The 25137-nt window shown below is 40.5% G+C and overlaps 3 protein-coding genes across 5 annotated transcripts in view; 2 read left to right on the top strand and 1 right to left on the bottom strand.

The window, feature by feature from the left end:
* The first annotated feature begins 3128 nt into the window (after positions 1–3128).
* LOC112256799 (BAG family molecular chaperone regulator 2) lies at positions 3129–6888 on the top strand. The gene is made up of 3 exons (XM_024430312.2): positions 3129–3442; positions 3899–4008; positions 4478–6888. Exons 1-3 carry the CDS (start codon positions 3318–3320, stop codon positions 4870–4872), a joined length of 630 nt encoding a protein of 209 aa, XP_024286080.1. The 5' UTR covers positions 3129–3317; the 3' UTR covers positions 4873–6888.
* Positions 6889–10064: 3176 nt separating this feature from the next.
* On the bottom strand, positions 10065–18442 carry LOC112256778 (ras-related protein Rab-23). Of its 3 annotated transcripts, XM_024430300.2 has the most exons (8): positions 17469–18442; positions 14838–15078; positions 13995–14080; positions 12160–12316; positions 11924–12006; positions 11718–11810; positions 10904–11061; positions 10065–10717 (listed from the first exon to the last, which is right to left on the bottom strand). In XM_024430300.2, exons 2-7 carry the CDS (start codon positions 14990–14992, stop codon positions 10928–10930), a joined length of 708 nt encoding a protein of 235 aa, XP_024286068.1. In that variant the 5' UTR covers positions 14993–15078; positions 17469–18442; the 3' UTR covers positions 10065–10717; positions 10904–10927. The 3 variants fall into 3 exon arrangements, with proteins under 3 accessions (XP_024286068.1, XP_024286060.1, XP_024286050.1); XM_024430292.2 differs by lacking the exon at positions 17469–18442 and adding an exon at positions 16708–16951 and having other exon boundaries at positions 10065–11061; XM_024430282.2 differs by lacking the exon at positions 17469–18442 and adding an exon at positions 15426–15620 and having other exon boundaries at positions 10065–11061.
* Positions 18443–18922: 480 nt separating this feature from the next.
* prim2 (DNA primase subunit 2) overlaps positions 18923–25137 on the top strand; it is a 100854-nt gene continuing 94639 nt past the window's right edge. The window contains exons 1-3 of the mRNA XM_024430266.2: positions 18923–19077; positions 19385–19536; positions 20223–20335. Coding sequence (XP_024286034.1) covers positions 19389–19536; positions 20223–20335 — 261 coding nt within the window. The 5' untranslated portion in view covers positions 18923–19077; positions 19385–19388. The remainder of the gene's footprint in view (positions 19078–19384; positions 19537–20222; positions 20336–25137) is intronic.

The following is a 25137-nucleotide window of genomic DNA, read 5'->3' as shown; positions in this document are numbered from 1 at the left end:
ATATTTTCTTTGTCGAGATCATGAGATAATCAAAAATACCACAGATCATCCATACATTTGTTCAGATGCACAATAACCAGTTCATCAAGGAGCCCTGCAACTGCGTTGTTCACAATGCGGGCATTTAAGCCCTGTATGATACCTGACAGGCAGACTGTCTTTTTTAATTTAACCCTTATTTTACCAGGTAAGTTGACTGAGAACACATTCTCATTTACAACAATGACCTGGGGAATAGTTACAGGGGAGAGGAGGGGGGATGAATGAGCCAATTGGAAGCTGGGGATGATTGGGTGGCCATGATGGTATGAGGGCCAGATTGGAAATTGATACAGATAACCAGGGTTAACACCCCTACTCTTACGATTAATGCCATGGAAAATACATTTAAACTCAGTTTTTCACAATTCCTGAAATTTGAAATATAATCCTAGTAAAAATTCCCTGTCTTAGGTCAGTTAGGATCACCAATTTGTTTTAAGAATGTGAAATGTCAGAATAATAGTAGAGAGAATGATTTATTGCAGCTTTTATTTCTTTCATCACATTCCCAGTGGGTCAGAAGTTTACAGACACTCAATTAGTATTTGGTAGCATTGCCTTTTAAATTGTTTAACTTAGGTCAAACGTTTTGGGTAGCCTTGCTCAAGCTTCCCACAATATGTTGGGCGAATTTTGGCCCATTCCTCCTGACAGAGCTGGTGTAACTGAGTCAGGTTTGTCGGCCTCCTTGCTCGCACACACTTTTTCAGTTCCGCCCACAAATTTTCTATAGGATTGAGGTCAGGGCTTTGTGATGGCTTCTCCAAGACCCATTTGTGACCAAGCTTTAACTTCCTGACTGATGTTTTGAGATGTTGTTTCAATATATCCTCATAATTTTCCATCCTCATGATGTCATCTATTTTGTGAAATGCACCAGTCCCTCCTGCAACAAAGCACCCCCACAACATGATGCTGCCACCCTAGTGCTTCAAGGTTGGGATAGGCCTTGAAATACAAGGTAGGCCTTGAAATACATCCACAGGTACACCTCCAATTGACTCAAATTATGTAAATTAGCCTATCAGAAGCTTCTAAAGCCATGATATAATATTCTGAAATTTTACAAGCTGTTTAAAGGCACAGTCAACTTAGTGTATGTAAACTTCTAACCCACTGGAATTGTGATACAGTGATTTATAAGTTAAATAATTTGTTGGAAAAATTACTTGTGTCATACACAAAGTAGATGTCCTAACCGACTTGCAAAAACTATAGTTTGTTAACAAGAAGTTTGTGGAGTGGAAACAAGTTTTAATGACTCCAAAGTGTATGTAAACTTCCGACTTCAACTGTATGTATATCAGTTATGCAAGCTAACAACCACCATAGATAACGAACTAGCTAACTGGCTAACAAGACTACCTAGCTAACTAAACTCAGCAAAAAAATCATCCCTTTTTCAGGACCCTGTCTTTCAAAGATAATTCGTAAAAATCCAAATTACTTCACAGATCTTCATTGTAAAGGGTTTAAACCCTGTTTCCCATGCTTGTTCAATGAACCATAAACAATTCATGTACATGCACCTGTGGAACGGTCGTTAAGACACTAACAGCTTACAGACAGTAAGCAATTAAGGTCACAGTTATGAAAACTTATGACACTAAAGAGGCCTTTCTACTGACTCTGAAAAACAGCAAAAGAAAGATGCCCAGGGTCCCTGATCATCTGCGTGAATGTGCCTTAGGCATGATGCAAAGAGGCATGAGGACTGCTGATGTGGCCAGGGCAATACATTTCAATGTCCGTACTGTGAGACGCCTAAGACAGCGCTACAAGGAGACAGGACGGACAGCTGATCGTCCTCGCAGTGGCAGACCACGTGTAACAACACCTACACAGGATCAGTACATCCGAACAGGGTTGTACTGGGACAGGTACAGGACGGCAACAACAACTGCTCGAGTAACACCAGGAACGCACAATCCCTTGATCAGTGCTCAGACTGTCCGCAATAGGCTGAGAGAGGCTGGACTGAGGGTTTGTAGGCCTATTGTAAGGCAGGTCCTCACCAGACATCACATGCAACAACGTCGCTTATGGGCACAAACCCACCGTCGCTGGACCAGACAGGACTGGCAAAAAGCGCTCTTCACTGATGGATTGGCGTTTATCGTCGAAGGAATGAGCGTTACACCGAGATTTGTACAATGGAGTGGGATCGATTTGGAGGTGGAGGGCGGATCTCAATCCCATTGAGCATGTCTGGGACCTGTTGGATCGGAGGGTAAGGCTAGGGCCATTCCTCCCAGAAATGTCCGGGAACTTGCAGGTGCCTTGGTGGAAGAGTGGGGTAACCTCTTACAGCAAGAACTGGCAAATCTGTTGCAGTCCATGAGGAGGAGATGCACTGCAATACTTAATGCAGCTGATGGCCACACCAGATACTGACTGTTACTTTTGATTTTGACCCCCCCCCCCCACTTTGTTCCGGGACACATTATTCAATTTGTTAGCCACATGTCTGTGGAAGTTGTTCAGTTTATGTCTCAGTTGTCAAATCTTATTTACAGACAAATATTTACACATGTTAAGTTTGCTGAAAATAAACGCAGTTGACAGTGAGAGGACGTTTCTTTTTTTGCTGAGTTTAGTTAGCTAGCTCTTTCACAATACTAATAAAGTTAGCTGCGTTTTTTCTTGCATGCAACTGGCTGTGGTCTTGGGGGTGACACACAGCCTGTGAGGCATCATTCTGGGATTAAATGCCCCACAAGGGCTTTGATGCCCCATAGCTTTTTGCTCACGGTGAGGGACATTTAGCTTGCTTATAATTTATAAACAGATAATGAGCTCTAAACACAAACGAAAGCATGATGTTAGCATGAAATATACAGTACAATCCCGTAGTGTTGCAATCACTAAAAACATTTGCTCTGTTCCACCATGGGATCTGCCGCCTCAGCCATACTGTCAATCTATCATCAATATGTCCACTTTTGTTATGTCGTGATTATGAGATAAGTACGTTGTGATCGACAAAACGAGGGAATACTTTTTAAAATGCATATGTCCCCCCCAGGTCATTCTACTGGCTGCAGTGCAGAAATAATCCCATTTTCTTGAACGTTCCCGAAGTGTACTCCTCAATCCTGTCCGAGGGGTTGGTTAGAACAGAAAGGGACGTTCCAGCCCATGTTTGGAAATGTTTACTCTGGGGCGCTATCTGTCAGACAGAAGCCTCTAGATTGCACTCCAGAGACCATCTAGTAGTGTACCGTAAAGTGTCCATTGGAATTGAATCTGGAGGGAGTTCATTATACTAACTAACCATGGCTCAAGCGAAAATCCACCACGCTAAAATGACTGAAGCGGCTAAAGGCAAATTCAGCAGATCAATGTCTATGGCAGATCGCTCTGGACAACTACTTGAAAGTTTGGACCAGCTGGAAATAAGGTATTTTACAGAAGGCTAGTCTAACGGCATGAATACTGTATGTAACGGTATCAGATGTTTTTTGGCTAAGAACTTTAAGGAATACACACAGTAGCCTATTAGGCTACACAATCTCTACATGTGCCATGTGACAGCTGTTTTAAACGGATTCTAAACATAGAAAAGGGTGACAGTGGAAGAAGGAAGAAAGTTCCCCGAATACATGTGTGCACACTAAAGTGCAGAATATGACCTTATCGTTTATTATCGTCTGGTTTATTTTAATATTTTACGGTATTTATCCTCTAAAATAACAAATGAATAGCCTTATTTAAACAGTAATTAAAAAAACAAAAATAAACACTGAGAAAGTTGTAGCAATGGGATGATAATATGTTCACAACAGTCTCTGAGTCACGTAGGCCTACACTCACTATACTCTATCGAAATATCTCATGACAATGACATCTGTTTTAGGGTGGAGGCTTTACGTGAAGTCGCAACTTCAATGGAACAGGAGAGAGAGTGCTTACTGGATTTGATACAATCCATAAAGAACAGTGAAGAAATGCGCAGCATTTGTGACGGTAGGCTTTGTGTTGTTTGACAGTCATCAGATTACTTCTGCCTGATGACTACTTCATAGGCCTACATTTGGTTGAATTAGAAGGGACACTTAACTGGTTGAAATTCTTATTTGAAGGGATAGTTCACGCCAATCAAAGTTTGTCAGATGTTTTTAGATCTAAAAATGGGTCTTGTGTTGAGTCCAAGACCTGTCATATCTTGTGCAAACCCAGCTATATAGCCTACCTCAATCCAAAATTAATGGTAAAGGTAGACACCATGCAATTCCATTCGCTGTTCATCTTTTCCATTCATTTGGGGTGTTGGGGACATAGGCCTATAGCCGATCTACATTTTTGGCATAGACAGGAATTCTTGACATTAGAACTTCTGTTAGGTTTTTGTATGTCGGACAAACCTTTACTTTAGAGTCAACTGACCTGTTAACACCCACCTCTGATAGCATGGTCCTATATCTCTCTTTTTCAGGAGAGCGAGAGGAACTATCTTTAACTGCTAATCGTCTTCTGGGTAGGACGCTAACAGTTGAAATCTCAGTAGAAACCTTAAGGAACTCCACACAGGAGGATGCGTTACACAAGGCTACCTCTTTGATTGATGAGATTGCAGCAAAGTTGCTTGACGACATGGATGGTGCCAGAAAGCTCCTGATGGCACTGCACGCTGCCTGTGTGACCGAAGCACCACCTGTTCCTATCGATACAAAATTCCAGACGATCGTCATCACCTGCGCCTTGGAAGATCAGAAGAAAATCAAGAGGCGGCTTGAAAGTCTGATAAGAAATGTGTATAATGCTGAGAAGAATATAAAGATAATGGATCATCAGAAAGTGGAAGACTTAAACAGTGCCAATGGCAAATGATGGCACTCATACTGTTTACCCCCCCCCCCTAATAAAAGTAGGTAGCAATGCTAACATTAGCTAGCTAAAATCCAGTGATCTCCCCTTAATCTTAGCTAGCTAGCTAACGTTATACTGCATCTAAAATCAATCTGGTAACATCAAAATGATGACAAAAGGTTTTACTACTAATTATTTTCCTTCTTTAGAAATGTAATTGTATTTCCAAGCCACAGTAATGCACTTTAGACTAAATCTTAATCGACACCCAATCAGAAGACATGAGTAGAATGCTGTAGGGCACCTAAAACGAACGCTCAAAACAATATTGAGACGAAACGTGCCACCGATGATACGAACACTAATGTGACATTCAAACCGTCACTACAAATTGCATATCAAATTATTGCACAGTCACATTTTTCTTTTCTGAATGTGAAGTTACCCGCACACTGCCTTATCTAGTTGCAATAAGCACACAGGCTGTCACTCATTTAGGCATTTCAAAATGCATCTAAATTGTTTTTGTTTAATCATCTTAGTATGATCACTTACATCTTAAGTGTTAATCCTTGACATTGGTATCTTTGACACATGTTTTGCTACTCTCAGATCATTACAGTAAACCTGGATTATAGGTCACAACTTAACTCAAAACAGAAGGTTCATATCTTTATGTAGGGATGTGTTAGGTACATATATAATTGTGAACAACCACTCCAGAAATAGCCAAAGTAACGGTATCCGTGAGAGCTCTTTGCTGTGGTCACAGACATCATTAGAGACAATGTACTATGTCAATACATCATAAATAGGCATTTCACATGCAGGTGCAAAGTGAGCAACATGCACAGCACATGCATATATGTAATACTAGGCAGTCATTTTAGATGTCCATTAACACACACATTTAGGTTTTTCAAAACAAGTCACTGATGTTTTGAATAAATATGATTTATGTATTCCACTTGCTGAAAGACATTGTTATTCTACAATCTTTGGGGGATGGTCTCATTGCAATGTTTCTACCTGTAATTCTAACAAACCAAACACAATTGAAAAGGTGGGTAAAATAAACATATTTTAAGTGTAGCTAATACGTTCCTATTTTTTAATGCTTCATTTAACATTTTACAATAAAACTGTGTACATTAAGATTTACTATCAGCTGTGTAAAAAGAGGAAATTACAGAAAATGTTGAAAACAAATCAAAATAGAGATTTTATTCATGCTAGATCACCAAACAGATTTTATTTATGCTAGATCACCATCAAACAGATTTTCAACAAAGCTGCAGGTGCAAGTACTGCATGTGTGGCACACCTTGAGACACTTAAATCAAAGTAATAGAAATTAACAAACTAGGTGAGATATACTCTAACTACTACTTTGTGTCACACAATTCTGACAAAATGTAACATTTAGTTATGTCTTTAGCCTGGTCCCAGGTATATTGTGCTCTTGCCTACTTTAAGCTGACAAACAATGTTTGGCATGGCAATTCCATAAGGAGTTGGAAAGAGAGCAGAAACAGTCTGGCACTCAGGCTAGGTTATCTAGAAACAAACCAAGTTCATGGAAGCAGTATGTAATAAATCAGTAAGCCATCTGCAAAATGTAATAACATCAAAATGGATTACAGTGATTCTCACAACACCTGAGTGAAAGAGCACTTGACCATATATTATAAGAATGGTAACTGATTTAATTATTAATTCATTAAAATGGTCAATATAAACATTGTGTATTTTCAGGAGACAAACATCATTAAAACATCTCATTGTTAAAGTGCCTTTAGTCCATTTGAACAAAATGGAACATTTTTACAAATAGCAACTGTTAAGGGATGGTGTGTGATTTACAATATTTACTAAGCAGGAGTCCTTAAATCAAACTAGTTAAACAAAAATATGTTTAAAGATACACAATGAATGAGAATGTAAACATACATGGACAAGGCTTTGTGGCATTAAACTGTGGTTCCATATTCATTCACTTGAAAAAGAAAAAAAAACAAGGCAAGCATGCAAATTATATATACACAGACTATATACAGTAGAATGTACTTATAACCATGGTGCCATTTTGATTTGTGAATAGTATTAATGGGCAACTAGAAGTTATAATGACGAACACAGTATAAAGAAAGACGTTCCTTTCTGTCCTACAGTGAAATTAGAGCAGGAATTACTAGTCTTGCCTCAGAAAAGCCATCATAGCGGTCAGTGGAAAGAGAACACTATCCAAGCATGATAACTAGGTGAGAAAATGAAGCCATTACAAAGCTATCCTGTAGTTCTGTTCATAATGTTAAGAACATTCTATCAAGAGACCATTAATTATGAGATCTCTTTTCAATCACACATGAAATTTGATATTTCTTTGAAACAATAATGTAGTGTTCATTTCTCCCGAAACTAACAAATATATACTGAACAAAAATATAAAATGCAACATGTCAAAACTGTTGGTCCCATGTTTCATATGCTGAAATAAAACATCCCAGAAATGGTTAATGTGCACAAAAAGCTTACTTCTTTCAAATGTGTTTACATCACTGTTAGTGAACATTTCTCCGTTGCCAAGACAATCCATCCACCTGACTGGTGTGGAACATCGAGAAGCTCATTAAAAAGCATGATCATTACACAGGTGCATCTTGCGCTGGGTACAATAAAAGGCCACTAAAATGTGCAGTTGTTAAACAACGCCACAGAGGTCTTAAGTGTTGAGGGTGCGTGCAATTGATATGCTGACTGCAGGAATGTCCACCAGAACTGTTACCAGAGAATTTAATGTTAATTTATCTACCATAAGTCACCTCCAACATCATTTTAGAGAATTTAGCAATACGTCCAACCGGCCTCACAACCGCAGACCACGTGTAACCACGCCAGCCCAGGAACTCCACATCCGGCTCTTCACCTGCGGGATCGTCTGAGACCTGCCACACGGACAGTTGATAAAACTGAGGAGTATTTCTGTCTGTAATAAATCCCTTTTGAGGGGAAAAACTCATTCGGATTGGCTGGGCCTACCCTCCCAGGCCCACGCCCCTGCCCATTCATGTGAAATCCATAGACTAGGGCCTAATGACTATTTCAAATGAATTATTTCCTTATATGAACTGTAACTCAGTAGAATAATTGAAATTATTGCATGTTGCGTTTATATGTTTGTTCAGTAAAAATGTAACAAATATACATAGACTCACAAATATGAGCACATTAAAGATGTTACAATTGTACCACAGTAAAAACAAATAAAGCACATACAGTTGAAGTAGGAAGCTTACACACACACCTTAAAAATACATTTAAACTCAGTTTTTCACAATTCCTGACATTTAATCCTAGTAAAAATGTCCTGTCTTAGGTCAGTTAGGATCACCACTTTATTTTAAGAATGTGAAATGTCTAATAATAAGAATAATACTAGATAAAATAAAAAGGCAAGTCAGTTAAGAACACATTCTTATTTTCAATGACAGCCTAGGAACAGTGGGTTAACTGCCTTGAACAGCAGATTTGTCAGCTCGGGGAGTTGAACTTGCAACCTTCTCGGTTACTAGTCCAACGCTCTAACCACTAGGCTACGCTGCCGACACTGATTTATTTCAGCTTTTATTTCTTTCATCACATTCCCAGTGGGTCAGAAGTTTACATACACTCAATTAGTATTTGGTAGCATTGCCTTTTAAATTGTTTAACTTGGGTCAAATGTTTTGAGTAGCCTTACACAAGCTTCCCACAAGAACTTGGGCGAATTCTGTCCCATTCCTCCTGACAGACCTGAGTCAGGTTTGAAGGCCTCCTTGCTTGCACATGCTTTTTCAGTTCTGCCCACAACTTTTCCATAGGATTGAGGTCAGGGCTTTGTGATGGCCACTGCAATACCTTGACTTTGTTGTCCTTAAGCCATATTGCCACAGCTTCGGAAGTATGCTTGGGGTCATTGTCCATTTGGAAGACACATATGTGACCAAACTTTAACTTTAACTGATGTCTTGAGATGTTGCTTCAATATATCCACATAATTTTCCATCCTCATGTCATTTATTTCGTGAATTGCACCAGTCCCTCCTGCAGCAAAGCACCCCCACAACATGCTGCTGCCACCCCCGTGCTTCACGGTTGTGATGGTGTTCTTCGGCTTGCAAGACTCCCCATTTTTCCTCCAAACATAACAATGGTCATTATGGCCAAACAGTTCTATTTTTGTTTCATCAGACCAGAGGACATTTCTACAAAAGTACAATATATATCCCCATGTGCAGTTGCAAACTGTAGTCTGTTTTTTTTATTTTTTATGGCGGTTTTGGAGTAGTGGCTTCTTCCTTGCTGAGCGGCCTTTCAGGTTATGCCGATATAGGACTCGTTTTACTAGGGATATTTTTGTACCCGTTTCCTCCAGCATCTTCACAAGGTCCTTTGCTGCTGTTCTGGGATTGATTTGCACCTTTCACACCAAAGTACGTTCATCTCTAGGAGACAGAACACATCTCCTTCCTGAGCGATATGACGGCTGCGTGGTCCCATGGTGTTTATACTTGAGTACCATTGTTTATACAGATGAACGTGGTACCTTCAGGCATTTGTAAATTGCCCCCAGGGATGAACCAGACTTGTGGAGGTCTACAATTTATTTTCTGAGGTCTTGGCTGATTTCTTGTGATTTTCCCATGATGTCAAGCAAAGAGGCACTGAGTTTGAAGGTAGGCCTTGAAATACATCCACAGGTACACCTCCAATTGACTCAAATTATGTTAATTAGCCCATCAGAGACTTCTAAAGCCATGACATTTTCTGGAATTTTCCAAGCTGTTTAAAGACACAACCAACACAGTGCATGTAAACTTCTGACCCACTGGAATTGTGATACAGTGAATTATAAGTGAAATAATCTGTCTGTAAACAATTGTTGGAAAATGTATGTGTGTCATGCACAAAGTAGATGTCCTAACCAACTTGCCAAAACTATAGTTTGTTAACAAGAAATTTGCAGTGGTTGAAAAATAGGTTAATGACTCCAACCTAAGTATGTAAACGTCCAACTTCAACTGTATAGAATTTAAATGCTGCAATATGTAAACAATTGTGATTTCTAGTATCCTATATATTGATTGGTATTGTCTGTGTAACAAAACACTTCACTGGCTCATCCATTCTATAAGATCAGTACATTTTATAATTTTGTGACTCAAGTAGAGAGCTTATTGTGCGAATCTCAAATTTTATTTGGTAATATAAGAGCACATTCTATTGGTCTTTGTTGTAATTCAGTATTTTCATACAACTACCAATCACTCCTACCTTTCACCTTAAAATATGTACATTTCTTTCAACAATAAAAGGAGGTTAAGAAACTATTTGGCACTATGTTACGTTTTAGGTAAGTCATTGTCTGCAAACATTTGTTAAACACTTAAAATTCATATAAAAATACCTTTCAGAAAACAAAAGTCTTTATCCACAATATACAGCATAGATTGAACCATATTCCATTAATATTTTAAACAAAATATGGTACAAAATAATCAGTATATCTCTTACAATAAACATATTGCACAGATGAACAGTCAAATGCACAAATGGTAATCTGTAAAAATCACATATGAACATACAAAGATGCCTTGTTAGTGAACTAGAATGTAACCCTTCCCTACAACATGTTGAAGGGTGTAAATGGGGAAAACCCTGCAACGCCCAACCTCAATTTCCCAAAAGATAAGCTTCAAGAATTCCATTCATGCTACAACATAGGTTTTGGTATCCATTGCAGCCATCAGGAGGACTATTGTTACTTTTGCCATACTGGTGCTTTAGATCTCCCATCTATCCATGCGAATCAAAGGCTTGACTGGATCTGTAAAGATGCTCAACGTCATGATAGGCACAATGTGCAGGTGCAGATTAGATCTAGGTTGAGCTCAAATTGATATAACATACCGTGTTCTATGCAGATTTTGGTCTGTGAAAGAATCTACCCCTATAATACACAACCATTCATCAATCAAGACTCTTTCCCTCACATATGGCAGTCAAAACTTACAGTATTGAAGGGAATGGATTGATTCTAAAGAAGGCTGCAGCTACTGAAGAGGTTTTTGCTCTTCTTGGTCCTCTGTTTGTGGGGCCGCAAGCTGATGATTTCACGGCCATTGCTGGAGTTCTGACTAGATAGGTTACTACTTGTGGTGTTGAAAACGCCTGTTAGGGTAGAAATTTGTAAATTAAGTGATACAACTTTAAAGACTATTTTCTGACACACAAAAGTTACAACAAAACACGTGCAATTTACAGTATCAAAGTTTACTTTGAGTTGTTCTGAACACTATAAGCCCATGTTCACCATATTGTGAATAAAATTTGCCACGGTAAGCTCACCTGAAAGCACTTTTTACTCCATTTGGTGCATACCAATCAAATGTATTTATAAAGCCCTTTTTTACATCATCCGATGTCGAAGTGCTATTAGGTACATTTTATTAAAATAGAGCCCGGAGACAGACATCTTACTTTTTTTGTCCTATGTTGTATGAACCCTACATTTTGCATGAAAGTTGTCGTCATGTTACTGAATGTCATGGACAAATGAGAAATGTACAGTAAATATAAAATGCAAAAGTTATACATAAATGTGTCTTCATTTTATTATTTTCTTGGTAAGAACCATTTCAATGTGGGCATGTCCATGTAGAATTTCCACGAGTGTAAGGTTTTAATGTTGTTGGTGGGGAAAAAAAGAGCCAAAACACTAACTATCATTGCAGAACTAGCAGTACGACACAAAATCCCTCTGTGGCCTGTGGTACAAATCAATCCCAGAGGTCTGGACTAACTGACATGGTTATCAGGATGCTTACCAATTTTATTGCCTGCTGTATGCACTGCCTCGGGCTCCTCTGCGGTTTGCCGCTTGAGTCGCTGCAGATACTTATCTGCTAGGTATTTGAAAACTGAAAAGAAGAAATGGTAGAAAAATAAAATGTAAAACAACTGGGTGATTCCCATTGCATCTTTCCTAACAGTTATTTTAACTGGTTAGTTGAACACAATTTCTGTATCTCACCTTCATTGACATTGAGGTCCTCCTTTACAGAAGTTCTATAAAACCTCAACTTGAGCTTCTTGGCCAGACCTTCTGCCTCTTCACTATAGTACCAGGAGAAAAAGAGCAAGGATTACTGATCAATTCTGCTATACTTGAAATATCAGAATATCTAATTAAGATTTATGTTCTACAAACCATGCATCTTATACAACAAGCCAAGTACAAGAAGGGAAATTAGTCACAGGAAGTATTACTTTTTGATCATCGTGTCATCCAGAAGGTCAATCTTGTTCTGCACCAGCACAGTGGGGATGTCTCCCACCTCTAGCTCCACCTTCTCCCACCAGCTGCCGACCGCCTCGAACGACTCCCTGTCGGTGGTGGAGAAGACCAGAACACACGCCTGGGCACCTGGAACACATACAAAGACCAGCTGTCAACACAATGCTGGATCTTCACAGCGCACACACACGCTTTCAAATCAAATAACTGATTTGTATATATAAACTCAACAACAAAAAAAGAAACGTCCTCTCACTGTCAACTGCCTTTATTTTCAGCAAACTTAAGTGTAAATATTTGTATGAACATAAGATTCACCAACTGAGACAAACTGAACAAGTTCCACAGACGTGACTAACAGAAATGTAATAATGTGTCCCTGAACAAAGAGGGGGTCAAAATCAAAAGCAACAGTCAGTATTTGGTGTGGCCACCAGCTGCATTAAGTACTGCAATGCATCTCCTCCTCATGGACTGCACCAGATTTGCCAGTTCTTGCTGTGAGATGTTACCCCACTCTTTCACCAAAGCACCTGCAAGTTCCCAGACATTTCCGAGGGAATGGCCCTAGCCCTCACCCTCCGATCCAACAGGTCCCAGACGGATTGAGATCCGGGCTCTTCACTGACCATGGCAGAACACTGACATTCCTGTCTTGCAGGAAATCACGCACAGAACGAGCAGTATGGCTGGTAGCATTGTCTTGCTGGAGGGTCACATCTGGATGAGCCTACAGGAAGGGTACCACACGAGGGAGGAGGATGTCTTCCCTGTAACGCACAGCGTTGAGATTGCCTGCAACAACAAGCTCAGACCTATGACGCTGTGACACACCGCCCCAGACCATGACGGACCCTAAACCTCCAAATCGATCCCGCGCCAGAGTACAGGCCTCGGTGTAACACTCATTTCTTTGACGATAAACGCGAATCCGACCATCACCCCTGGTGAGACAAAGGGCTTGTCGGTGAAGAGCACTTTTTGCCAGTCCTGTCTGGTCCAGCGACAGTGAGTTTGTGCCCATAGGAGACGTTGTTGCCAGTGAGGTCTGGTGAGAACCTACAAGCCCTCAGTCCAGCCTTTCTCAGCCTATTGCGGACAGTCTGAGCACCGATGGAGGGATTGTGCGTTCCTGGTGTAACTCGGCAGTTGTTGTTGCCATCTTGTACTTGTCCCACAGGTGTGATGTTCGGACGTACTGATCCTGTGCAGGTGTTGTTACACGTGGTCTGCCACTGTGAGGACAATCAGCTGTCCGTCCCGTCTCCCTGTCTTAGGCATCTCACAGTAAGGACATGGCAATTTATTGCCCTGGCCACATCTGCAGCCCTAATGCCTCCTTGCAGCATGCCTAAGGCACGTTCACGCAGATAAGGTGCTTTTCAGTGTCAGTAGAAAGGCCTCTTTAGTGTCCTAAGTTTTCTTAACTGTGACCTTAATTGCCTACCGTCGGGACAGCTGTTAGTGTCTTAACGACCGTTTCACAAGTGTATGTTCATTAATTGTTTATGGTTCATTGAACAAGCATGGGAAACAGTGTTTAAACCCTTTACAATCCAAAGTTATTTGGATTTTTACGAATTATTTTTGAAAAACAGTGCCCTGAAAAAGTGACGTTTTTTTAATGTATTATTTCTATTGTTCAATTTCCATACACTCCAGTTTGTATTTGTTGTGTTCTTTTCCCCCCAGAAATAAAATCTGGACATACTGGTGCAGTTCAATAGCTAAAACCATACTGAAAAATGACCTCTGACAGACCCAGTGAAGGAGTATCATGTCCTTCCCTGTGAGTGAGGAGCCTTACCGCGGTAGTAGGCCTTGGTGATGGCATCAAACTCTTCCTGCCCTGCTGTGTCCCACAACATCAATCTCACATCTTCATCATTCACCCTGGAAAAGGAACAGAAAAGGGATTTTAAATACTTTGTATTGTGTGCATATATTTCTAGTTGACTGTCATACCTGATACTACTCATACAACAGTTATGCGCTAGAGGAGGGATAGTGTACTGACAGTCAAATGTCCTCCACATCTTTATTGCCGTATAAACACAATTTAAGCTTTCAGTGAGCGCACCTTCATCTGGCTATTTTGCCTCTATTATTCAATGCAGTTAGAGTTCTCTGGCATTTCCTGAGAATAACTATGCCTCCTCATACATCTGGGCACTGCATGTCCATTATATGTGACCAAAGCCATTATCCTGCCTTATTCAGAAACAGCTGAATGAAATACCGCTTGACACTCTACATTTGAGTTATGGGTTTGCTTCACATCTGTTAAGCATAAAAATAAGGAAAATAGACTTACTGGAATGATAAGGATAATGAGTAGTTTTGGGAAGCACTTTTTTTGCTTTAGGCCAAAACCTTAAAAAAGTCTTTCTTGAGCCAAAACACAGTTACCTAAAACAGTTCGTTAGACATGGATGCCAGGGTTCTCCTATAAAATAAAAATCCTTATTTAACCTGTCCTCCCCTTCATCTACACTGATTGGAGTGGATTTAACATGTGACAACAATAAGGGATCATAGCTTTCACTTTGATTCACCTGTTCAATCTATGTCATGGAAAGAACAGGTGTTCTCAATGTTTTGTATACTCAGTTTATTTGTAAGACACACTGCCAATAGAAAATGTCCTTACAGTATCTGCCTCTCCAGGAAGTCCACACCGATGGTCTTCTTGTAGTCCTTGGTGAAGATGCCCTTGCAGTAGCGCTGGATCATGCTGGACTTCCCCACCGCACCATTGCCCACCACCACCACCTTGATGGCCACTTCCATGTCCTCCTCCAACATGACTATGTCTTGCTGGGTTTTCTTCACACTTCCAGTCAGTCTGGTGTTACTTCAGAGGGGCTGGCACTGGATCAGTTAGACACCTCCTGATAGAGACACAATGACACAAACATATGTTTTACATGTTGATAAACCTGACTTAAGGTCTTACCATTGTTATTTTCTCTGCACAAAACCTGCGTCGTTCTGCAGCTCCAACATCCAAGTTATAGTCTCGCTGACTGACGAGCCTAGCCCACATAAAAACATCCTTCTGTTTGTTCAGCAATATGATGTACTTTGTTTAGCTGAGGAGAACACTTTCTACCTCACTGCTCCTCAGTCTTCCCATAAAACCATCACTTGCTGGCCCTCCGGTCTGCTGTTTTACAGCGGAGTGTAAATATTAGCCATTTTAGTCTTTTAGCAAACGCTCTTATCCAGAGTTACTTACAGTAACGAGTGCATACATTTCCAGGCTGCAGCCCTCTGAGGTAACGTCAGCTGATGGATTCCTCATCCTTACATGGTACAGTCAGCTTCACTTAGCTCAGTCACTGCCTCGATCTTTCTGCTCCCACACACTTTTCCATTAGGTAGCTGGCTGGCTGCCTGGACCTGGCTGCCTGGACCTGGCTGCCTGGACCTGGCTGCCTGGACCTGGCTGCCTGGACCTGGCTGCCTGGACCTGGCTGCCTGGACCTGGCTGCCTGGACCTGGCTGCCTGGACCTGGCTGCCTGGCTGCCTGGACCTGGCTGCCTGGACCTGGCTGCCTGGACCTGGCTGCTGGGATTCAAGTGTTGGGGTCACGATGCTCCAGATGACTAGGCTATGCTGTCTTATGGGAAATGACAATTTAGCTAAATCCCATATCTCCTGGATATGAGCAGGCAAACATCCCCACCGCAGCTCAAACCCCTTGCCTGGTAATGTGATCAATAATATCACAACATGTTGGCCTAAACAAAGCATCAACTTTGTAGCAAAATAATACCAGAGGCTAGTGCTATGGGCCTATCGCTATCAGTGACCTTAAGTCCAAACAAAACATTTAGTTCACAATGTGAAAAGCTCTGGTTTGACTTAACCTCAGACTATGCAAGGAATGTGTTGCTGATCTGTCTAGGGTTCCACGACACACAAAGCCAAGGTGGGCCTTTTTCCTGAGTTTAAACACTCAGAGCTCATAGCACTATGTTTGTTATCCTCAGCTAGTCCTATTCATAAAATGGATGAGCCGAAACACAAAACCCACTAAACAGGCTGGCGTCTCAACCACAATGAAACCACTACCTTGACACCTATTAATCAAGCCATGTCCTTGTGTAACCTAAACTGAAAACAAGTACAACTTATACAAACATGGAATATTCTAGGTAGATGTGGCTACTAGGCGACTGGAATGACCACAGATTGAGTTACAAAGTAGAGCCTCTCCCACAACATCTCATCAAAGGTAACTGAATACAGTGCTGGCTGTAACTTAGCTGCATGCAAAGACACGTCAGCTTAATTTACCATTCTCTCAGATTTCACAAACTCTGTTTTAGTGACATGCACTTAAAGGAATTCTGCTCAAATTCAGCAGATGCAGCAAACCTTGGAAGAACTGGATGTTTCACTGTACAAAAACATATTCCCTTACATGGACTCTTCACATATGCTCTGATTAGATAGATTTAGCATAAAATAAAACATTGGTCTTAGAGGACCGTGTTGGTATGTCTAGGCCTACCTGTAGACTGCATAGTTAGATTATCAGGCTAGGAACTTTGAAGGAATAAACTGGTAACCAGGCATTCATCCACAGTACTTGTGTAAACACTCCATTATTAAGAAGGTTACAATGGCCCACTTTAAATTGGAAGACAGTTAATTGACAAATTGCTGAACATCAACAGCAGGTGCTGAAGAGGTTCACTTCAGAATGGCACTACTAACGCATTTACACCACTAGACAACATCTAGCTACAGTTCGTACGCCAGATATGTGATAACTATATATCCATTACTGGGCGTTACAGGTTAGATTATACCAAACGCTGCCATAGATTTGTATCTTATAAATGTCCGTGTCCAGATGCAGGTGGTTCTACAAAAAAACGGAGAAATATATTAAATACATGTTTGTACCTGTAACGCCCAGTAAAGGAAACATAGTTATCACATGTCTGGCGTACAAACTGTAGCAAGACATCACCCGGGAATTCTGCATACAGTAAGCCGAGAGGATGGGGCATATTGCAGAGGTTTAGGACTTGCTGAACAGTGTTAGAAAAAGTTGTATTTTTTAAATCCACTAAATAAATGTCAGATTCATGCAAACTCATAATTTTACATTTAACGTTAATAGCTAGCTAGTATTCGTGTTATTTGTTCGGAGGCTGTCCAAAGATTGATACACATTCTCCCTTATGAAGAACATGGAAACAAAGAATATCTGAGACAACAATTGTATCATTTCGAGTGATAAACTCATAACATTGTTTATCTTACCTGCATTACAGTTACATGACTGTGCGACTCTTGTCTTCCAGATACAAACGTCCTTATTATACCTCAGTGGCTGCAACAGGACTAAAATAGAATTGCTGCGCAATGAAAGATAATAAATAACGTTTTTTTCCTGGACCAAAATAAATATAAGTTATAATGAAAACTGTTCCATAGTATCGAGCAAATATTTGTAATAATTTGAAACGCTAATTTAGCAAGCTATCTAAACTAAAGAACGATGGATTGTCCGGCCTCCACGTTCAGCTAATATTAGCTAGCACGTCTCCCCGGTGTACTATAGCATCTAGCTGGGCTTGCTAGCACTAACGTTAGACAATGTCACAAGTCATTCAACAATACCTAGCGAAAACTATCACGATGTTGACACAACAAGAGGAGCTAAATATCAACGCGTTTGATCTATGTAACAAGTCATCTAATTCTATTTCACAAAGCGACTATTTGTAATCAAGACATTTTAGCTGCCTTGCTAGCTGTTTGCTCGGCTCTCCCACAAACGGCAAGTTACCACAGCCACAAAGTCATTATTATGGATAAACCCCGCCTATTTCTAAAATTGATATTCATAAAATCAGATGCTAACCCTAACCACACTGCTCACTTTATACACATCCCTAACCTTAAATTAAGACCAAAAGGCTAATTTGAGTTTCCATGCATTTTTACGATATAGCCATTTTTTACTTTGTGGCTGGGTTACTAGTGACAACCTACAACTGCAGTCCGGTTGCTATAAAGGCTTTTGGTTTCCGGGAGCAATAGAAGATCCACAGTTAACTCCAACTCCCTTCTGTCCCTGGGTCAGTTTCTGAAATGCAAAAGGTGTCAAATACACATCCTAGCTGATTTCGAGTCTGTTTGTGGACAGGTTGTGTCGTGATTACTCAAATTACTTCACAGTTTCCCTAGTTATATTTTTCTATCCACCTCCGAGTTTCCGGGTAGGGTGTTCTGATCCTAGATAGGTGGTTAGAGGTGGAAAAATGTAATAAGAGACTGAGTCGGCGTAAAGCTGAAGCAGAAAAAAAGTAAGATGAAGCATCGGTTAAGAAAGTTTTTTTCACCACCAAATATGGTAGTGAGAGAAAGTCCAGTCGCGGGTTGTGGGAGAGTATGAAACATATATTTCAATACATTTTTCTGTTCCCAAAACTACAATCTGTTATGAACACAGTGCACTATGTTTTATAGAGTTGAAGCTTTGCCAAAGTAAAACAAAAAATTGCGTTGTTTATAAGGTGTGCGAGGTCGAATTAAGTTTGTGCACATGCGCGCTTCACAGAGGAGGCGTTACCTAACGGATATATGGAAACGTATGCTACTACGCGCCAATAGAATCTCGCTAGCTCGTGATTGGCTTTGCCCCACGCCCTTGCTTGTTCTGCCCACTGTAATTGGGACAGATTAACTATCTTGGGTTAATTATAAATATCTTTGTCAGTGTGGCGAAAACCGGAAATGACAGACACGCATTTACGTCATTTTCCCGCGCGGAGATTAGAACGCTGTGTGGTAATTGGCGGGAATCAAGACAAATAGACAGAAGCAAAACTAGCTCGCTTGGTAAATTAAGTGAAGCGAGATACCGGTAAGTTGTTGGAATTGTAGAACGTTTTAGCTATCTATTGTACCTGGTGAAATATAAACCCCAAACTTTTCTGTAGTTACCAGTAGCACGGTAGTTAGCTAACGTTAGCTTGCCATAATAATGTTATTATGAAGGCAGTGTGTGTTAGTTAGTTCTTTTGCACAACTGTCAGAGATGTTCTCTTTGACTAACTAGATAATCCGTATAACCAAAGAGAGTACAGTACTAGCCAAGAAGATCATTTTGTTAACTCATAATATAGATGAGTTAACAGATGCCTAATTAGATGCCTTGCTTCATCTTCAAGAACCATGCAGTTCTACAGCAGAAGAAAGAAGTTGATTGGCAACTCTCAGACTGAGCAGCTGTATGGACATTGTCTTCAGTTCTATGGTCAGCCTCCCATCGAAAACATTTCTCTCTCCGAGTTCGAGACCTTCGCTGTGGACAGGCTGAAACGTAAGTTGTTTAGCTACCTTAAGTTAGTTGTGGTTTACACGTGTATTGTTATGAACTTACTGGTAACACTTTACTTGACACCCAGCGTCACAACACGGTATGACAGGACCATGAACATAATATCTCGTAACAGCTGACATAACTTATCATAACCTGCCATAATATGCTGATAACACTGTCATGACACATATTTGGACCTGTGACATTGCATTATTTTATATCTGGTTACCTACATAAGTGTCAACCCCAAAACAAGGCAAAACATTACACCATGGTCTATGTTTTATATAACTTAATATGGTCAATTTCAGAAAATGTTATCATTGTAATTGCGCACAAAATGTTAGACATGCATGCACCTACCCAAATGCTCGGTTGCTGATGAGTGGGATGAATGCAGGCGAAGATTTTAGGAGCAGGACAAGACACCCTCTTTTTGACTGACTGACATATGGGCATGTACGTGATCTTGCTTCTATGATTATCATGCTGCTTGACAGTGTCCAAGTTTTTAGAATTTTGTCGAAGGAAAGTGATACAGGATTGTCATAATGCTTCGCGAGTGTCAGTATTTTCTGCAAGTTCTGCAAGTAGTGTTACCACTAACTGGATACATTTGTCTGACTCCCCTTTTTATATACAAAACTAAAGTTGCATGGTGTTTTGATCTTGTTTTGTCATTCCAGTGTTGAAGACAGTTGAAAACCTTGGCGTGAGCTATGTGAAAACATCTGAACTATATACCAAGAAACTGGATGCAGACTTCTCAAACTTGAACTTCCCCTACAAAATAGAGGCTGTGAGTACAAAATAATGAATTCCATAGTGCGTAGCTATTTAAAAGAAGATACTAATAGTGAGCGCCCCAAAAAAAAAAATTGTGGTCGGCCAAAAGTAATCAGTTCTTATGTCCAATTGATTGGTAAACATTCTAAAGTGTTTTTCCATACAGCCAACCTGTTTTTATCAAATCAACTACTGTATATACTGTATGAATTAAGCTTGTCTGATAAAAACAATACACAAATGACTCAAGAGGGAGCCAGAGATCAAGATAACCTGTCCCAACCATCTTCCTCCCGCTCCTACGGGCTTTCGCAGATTCTGCCGTTACTCTCCTGACGTTGCCGGTAATAGGCTACATGAGGAGTCGGCAAACTTTCTCATGTGGAATGCGAATTTATCTTACTATTTCTACTGATCTGCGTTATGGTTTTCAAATGCACATTTTCATGCAACAGTTAAATCAGATTTTATAATAATGTTGTCAAATCTCAATCATTGTCATCTAAATGAAACAAAACTAAAAAAGTGACTTCTATTGCCATTGTAAAAATAGCCTATCAAGCCAACAAATAAAAATATTGCAGGTAGAAAATATCCTGATAAAAATAAATATCCTATAAATCACATTGGCTACGCTACATTGGCTACGCATGGCCTGTCTGCAACGCAATTTAAACATTGTATCAACTATTAACTTGGGTCCAGCCTGAAGCTCCTTGCAACATTGTATAAAATATTTTGGGCCCTCAGTTTCCGACACCAGTGAGCTTGGGACAGACATCTGTAGGCTATTTGGAAAGGGATAAAAAGAAATCAGGTAGGCCTATTTTATGACATTTCCACAGGATTAGAGCATGACATTTTTCCCTTTCATGCTGAGTGTGTGAAGGGGAGAGGCTGGAAAGATTTTTCAAATACATTGAGGAATTGCCATTCTTAATGGATGTAGAAACAGACTTGGTTTGCTTGCTGTTTGCGGTGAAGGAAACATTACTTTGAGAAGCTCCACAGCTCATTAGTGGTGGTGCTTCAACCCAATCAGAAATGCTATTAGATCTTCAAATGGGCACATTTATATGCCTTCATTGCACAGGCCAGGTAGCCTACAGCCCTACTTTTATGTGTAATCGGGTGCGTGTTCTTACCCAACTACTTGACTGGAGCGCTCCAAACAAAAGACTTTGACAACTCGAATGGAATGAAATAAACCAACATTTGTTTTTTCACAAGTGTAACACTGTGCTCTGCAAACAACAACTCATTCAAGGGTTATTTTTTATAAACTATTTTCTACATTGTAGAATAGTTACGACAGCAAACTGAAATAACACATGGCATCATCTACTAAACTGAAAACTTGTTAAACAAATCAAAGTATCTTACTGGATACTAAAAGATTCTAAATATGTTATTAAATAGTTTATTCTACAATGTAAAAATAAAGAAACCCTTGAATGAGGTGTCCAAACTTTTGACTGGTACTGTTTATCGAATGCATTAAGACTTTACTGTAACCAAACAAGCATGTCTGATTAGATTAGGAAATAACAGTAAATCTACTATTGATATGTAATTGGGAATTTAATACATTAACAATCAAACGCAAACCATTTCACTGAGTGTGCACATATTGGCGGGAGAGCGCACGCTATAGAAATGCACACAGTGCTTTTGAAAAGTATTCAGACCCCTCGACTTTTTCCACATTGTTACATTTGAGGCTGTAACGTATAAAATAGTTTTTTTCCCCCTCAATCTACACAGAATACCCCAAAATGACAAAGCAAAAACAGGTTTAGTAATGTTTGCTAATTTATTAAAAATAAACATGACATTTACATACAGTTGTAGTTAGAAGTTTACAAACAGGTTTTAATGACTCCAACCTGTTTTTTAAACGCTCCACAAAATTCTTGTTAACAAACTATGGTTTTGGCAAGTCGGTTAGGACATCTACTTGACAAGTCATTTTTCCAACAATTGTTTACAGAGCGACTATTTCACTTATAATTCACCATCATAATTCCAGTGTGTCAGAAGTTTACATACACTAAGATGACTGCCTTTAAACAGCTTGGAAAATTCCAGAAAAGGATGTCATGGCTTTAGAAGCTTCTGCTAGGCTAATTGACATCATTTGAGTCAATTGGAGGTGTGCCTGTGGATGTATTTCAAGGCCTACCCTAACTCAGTGCCTCTTTGCTTCACATCATGGGAAAATCAAAAGAAATCAGCCAAGACCTCAGAAAAGCTATTGTAGACCGTCACAAGTCTGATTCATCCTTGGGTGAAATGACCAAATGCCTGAAGGTACTACATGCATCTGTACAAATAATAGTAAGCAAGTATAAACACCATGGGACCATGCAGCCGTCATACTGCTTAGGAAGGAGACGCGTTCTGTCTCCTAGAGATGAACATACTTTGGTGCGAAAAGTGCAAATCAATCCCAGAACAGCAGCAAAGGACCTTGTGAAGATGCTGGAGGAAACCGGTATAAAGGTATCTATATCCACAGTAAAACAAGTCCTATATCGACAACCTGAAAAGCTGCTCAGCAAGGAAGAAGCCACTGCTCCAAAACCGCCATAAAAAAGCCAGACTACGGTTTGCAAATGCACGTGGGGACAAAGATCGTACTTTTGGGACAAATGTCCATCGTTATGTTTGGAGGAAAAGGGGGAGGCTTGCAAGCCAAAGAACACCATCCCAACTGTGACACAGGGGGGTGGCAGCATCATGCTGTGGGGGTGCTTTGCTGCAGGAGGGACTGATGCACTTCACAAAATATATGGCATCATGGGGAAGGAAAATCATGTGGATATATTGAAGCAACATCTCAAGACATCAGTCTGGAAGTTAAAGCTTGGTTGCAAATGGGTCTTCCAAATGGACAATGACCCCAAGCATACTTCCAAAGTTGTGGCAAAATGGCTTAAGGACAACAAAGTCAAGGTATTGGAGTGGCCATCACAAAGCCCAAACCTCAATCCCATAAAATGTGTGGGCAGAACTGAAAGTGTGTACGAGCAAGGAGGCCTACAAACCTGACTTAGTTACACCAGCTCTGTCAGAATGGGCCAAAATTCACCCAATTTATTGTGGGAAGCTTGATGAAAGCTAGGTTTGACCCAAGTTAAACTATTTTTAAAGGCAATGCTACCAAATACTAATTGAGTATGTGAACTTCTGACCCGCTGGGAAAGCTTAAATAAATCACTCTACTATTATTCTGGAATTTCACATTCTTAAAATAGTGGTGATCCTAACTGACCTAAGGCAGGGAATTTTTAACTAGGATTAAATGTCAGGAATTGTGAAACTGAGTTTAAATGTATTTGGCAAAGGTGTGTAAACTTCTGACTTCAACTGTAAGTATTCAGACCCTTTACTCAGTATGACGCTACAAGCGTTTTCCCATTTCTTCTCTGCAGATCCTTCCTCTCAAGCTCTGTCAGGTTGGATGGGGAGCATCGCAGCACAGCTATTTTCAGGTCTCTCCAGAGATGTTAGATCGGGTTCAAGTCTGGGCTCTGGCTGGGCCACTCAAGAATATTCAGAGACTTGTCCCGAAGCCACTCCTGCGTTTTCTTGGCTGTGTGCTTAGGGTCATTGTCCTGTTGAATGTAAAACCTTTGCCCCAGTCTGAGTTCCTGAGCGCTCTGTAGCAGGATTTCATCAAAGATCTCTGTACTTTACTCCATTCATCTTTTCCTAGATCCTGACTAGTCTCTTAGTCCCTGCCACTGAAACACATCCTCACAGCATGATGGTGCCACCACCATGCTTTACCGTAGTGATGGTGCCAGCTCTTCTCCAGATGTGATGCTTGGCATTCAGGCCAAAGAGTTCAATCTCTTTCTTCAGACCAGAGCATCTTGTTTCTCATGGTCTTTAGGTGCCTTTTAGAAAACTCCAAGAGGGCTGTCATGTGTGTTTTTGAGTTGTGGCTTCCGTCTGGCCACTCTACTATGAAGGCCTGATTGGTGGAGTACTGCATAGATGGTTGTCCTTCTGGAAGGTTCGCTCATCTCCACAGAGGAACTCTAGAGCTCTGTCAGTGACCATTGGGTTCTTGGTCACCTCCCTGACCAAGGCCCTTCTCCCCCGATCGCTCAGTTTGCCCGGGCGGCCCAGCTCTAGGAAGAGTCTTGTTGGTTCAAACTTCTTCCATTTAAGAATGATGGAGGCCACTCTGTTCTTAGGGACCATCAACGCTGCAGTATTTGCTGCAATATTTGTTTTGGTACCATTCCCAGATCTTTGCCTCAACACAATCCTGTCTCGGTCCACTACGGACAATTCCTTCAACCTCATGGCTTGGTTTTTACTCTGACATGCACCATCAACTGTGGGGCTTTATATAGACGTGTGTGCCTTTCCAAATCCTGTCCAATCAATTGAATTGACCACAGGTGGACTCCAATCAAAATGTAGAAACATCTCAAGGATGCTCAATGGAAACAGGATGCATCTGAGCTGTTCGGCAAAGGGTCTGAAAAGTTATGTAAATAAGGTATTTCTGTATTTTATTTGCAAAAATGTCTAAACCTGTTTTCGCTTTGTCATTATGGGGTTGTGTGTGTGGACTGCGGAGGATAAAAAATATATATATATTCTAGAATAAGGCTGTAACGAAATGTGGGAAAAGGTCAAGTGGTCTGACTACTTTTGGATGGCACTGTATATTTGCTACTGCTCGACTAAAAAACCATCTTGGTCGACCAACAGCCTCGTGGTTAGAGCGTTGGACTAGTAACCGAAAGGTTGCAAGATCGAATCCCCGAGCTGACAAGGTCAAATCTGTCGTGCTGC

The sequence above is a fragment of the Oncorhynchus tshawytscha genome, linkage group LG01 (assembly GCF_018296145.1).
Source record: "Oncorhynchus tshawytscha isolate Ot180627B linkage group LG01, Otsh_v2.0, whole genome shotgun sequence".
Lineage (NCBI taxonomy): Eukaryota > Metazoa > Chordata > Actinopteri > Salmoniformes > Salmonidae > Oncorhynchus > Oncorhynchus tshawytscha.
The sequence above is the reverse complement of the archived record's forward strand: the minus strand, read 5'-3'. Positions and strand labels throughout refer to the sequence as shown.

Bases quoted from the DNA above. Each gene is read 5' to 3' on its own strand.
- LOC112256799 (XM_024430312.2), top strand. From the start codon at position 3,318: ATGGCTCAAGCGAAAATCCACCACGCTAAAATGACTGAAGCGGCTAAA. The intron at 3,443-3,898 runs GTATTTTACAGA...CATCTGTTTTAG, and splicing joins TTGGACCAGCTGGAAATAAG to GGTGGAGGCTTTACGTGAAG. The intron at 4,009-4,477 runs GTAGGCTTTGTG...TCTCTTTTTCAG, and splicing joins AATGCGCAGCATTTGTGACG to GAGAGCGAGAGGAACTATCT.
- LOC112256778 (XM_024430300.2), bottom strand. From the start codon at position 14,992: ATGTTGGAGGAGGACATGGAAGTGGCCATCAAGGTGGTGGTGGTGGGC. The intron at 14,081-14,837 runs GTAAGGACATTT...TTCCTTTTCCAG, and splicing joins TTCCTGGAGAGGCAGATACT to GGTGAATGATGAAGATGTGA. The intron at 12,317-13,994 runs GTAAGGCTCCTC...TATGTGTTCCAG, and splicing joins CACCAAGGCCTACTACCGCG to GTGCCCAGGCGTGTGTTCTG.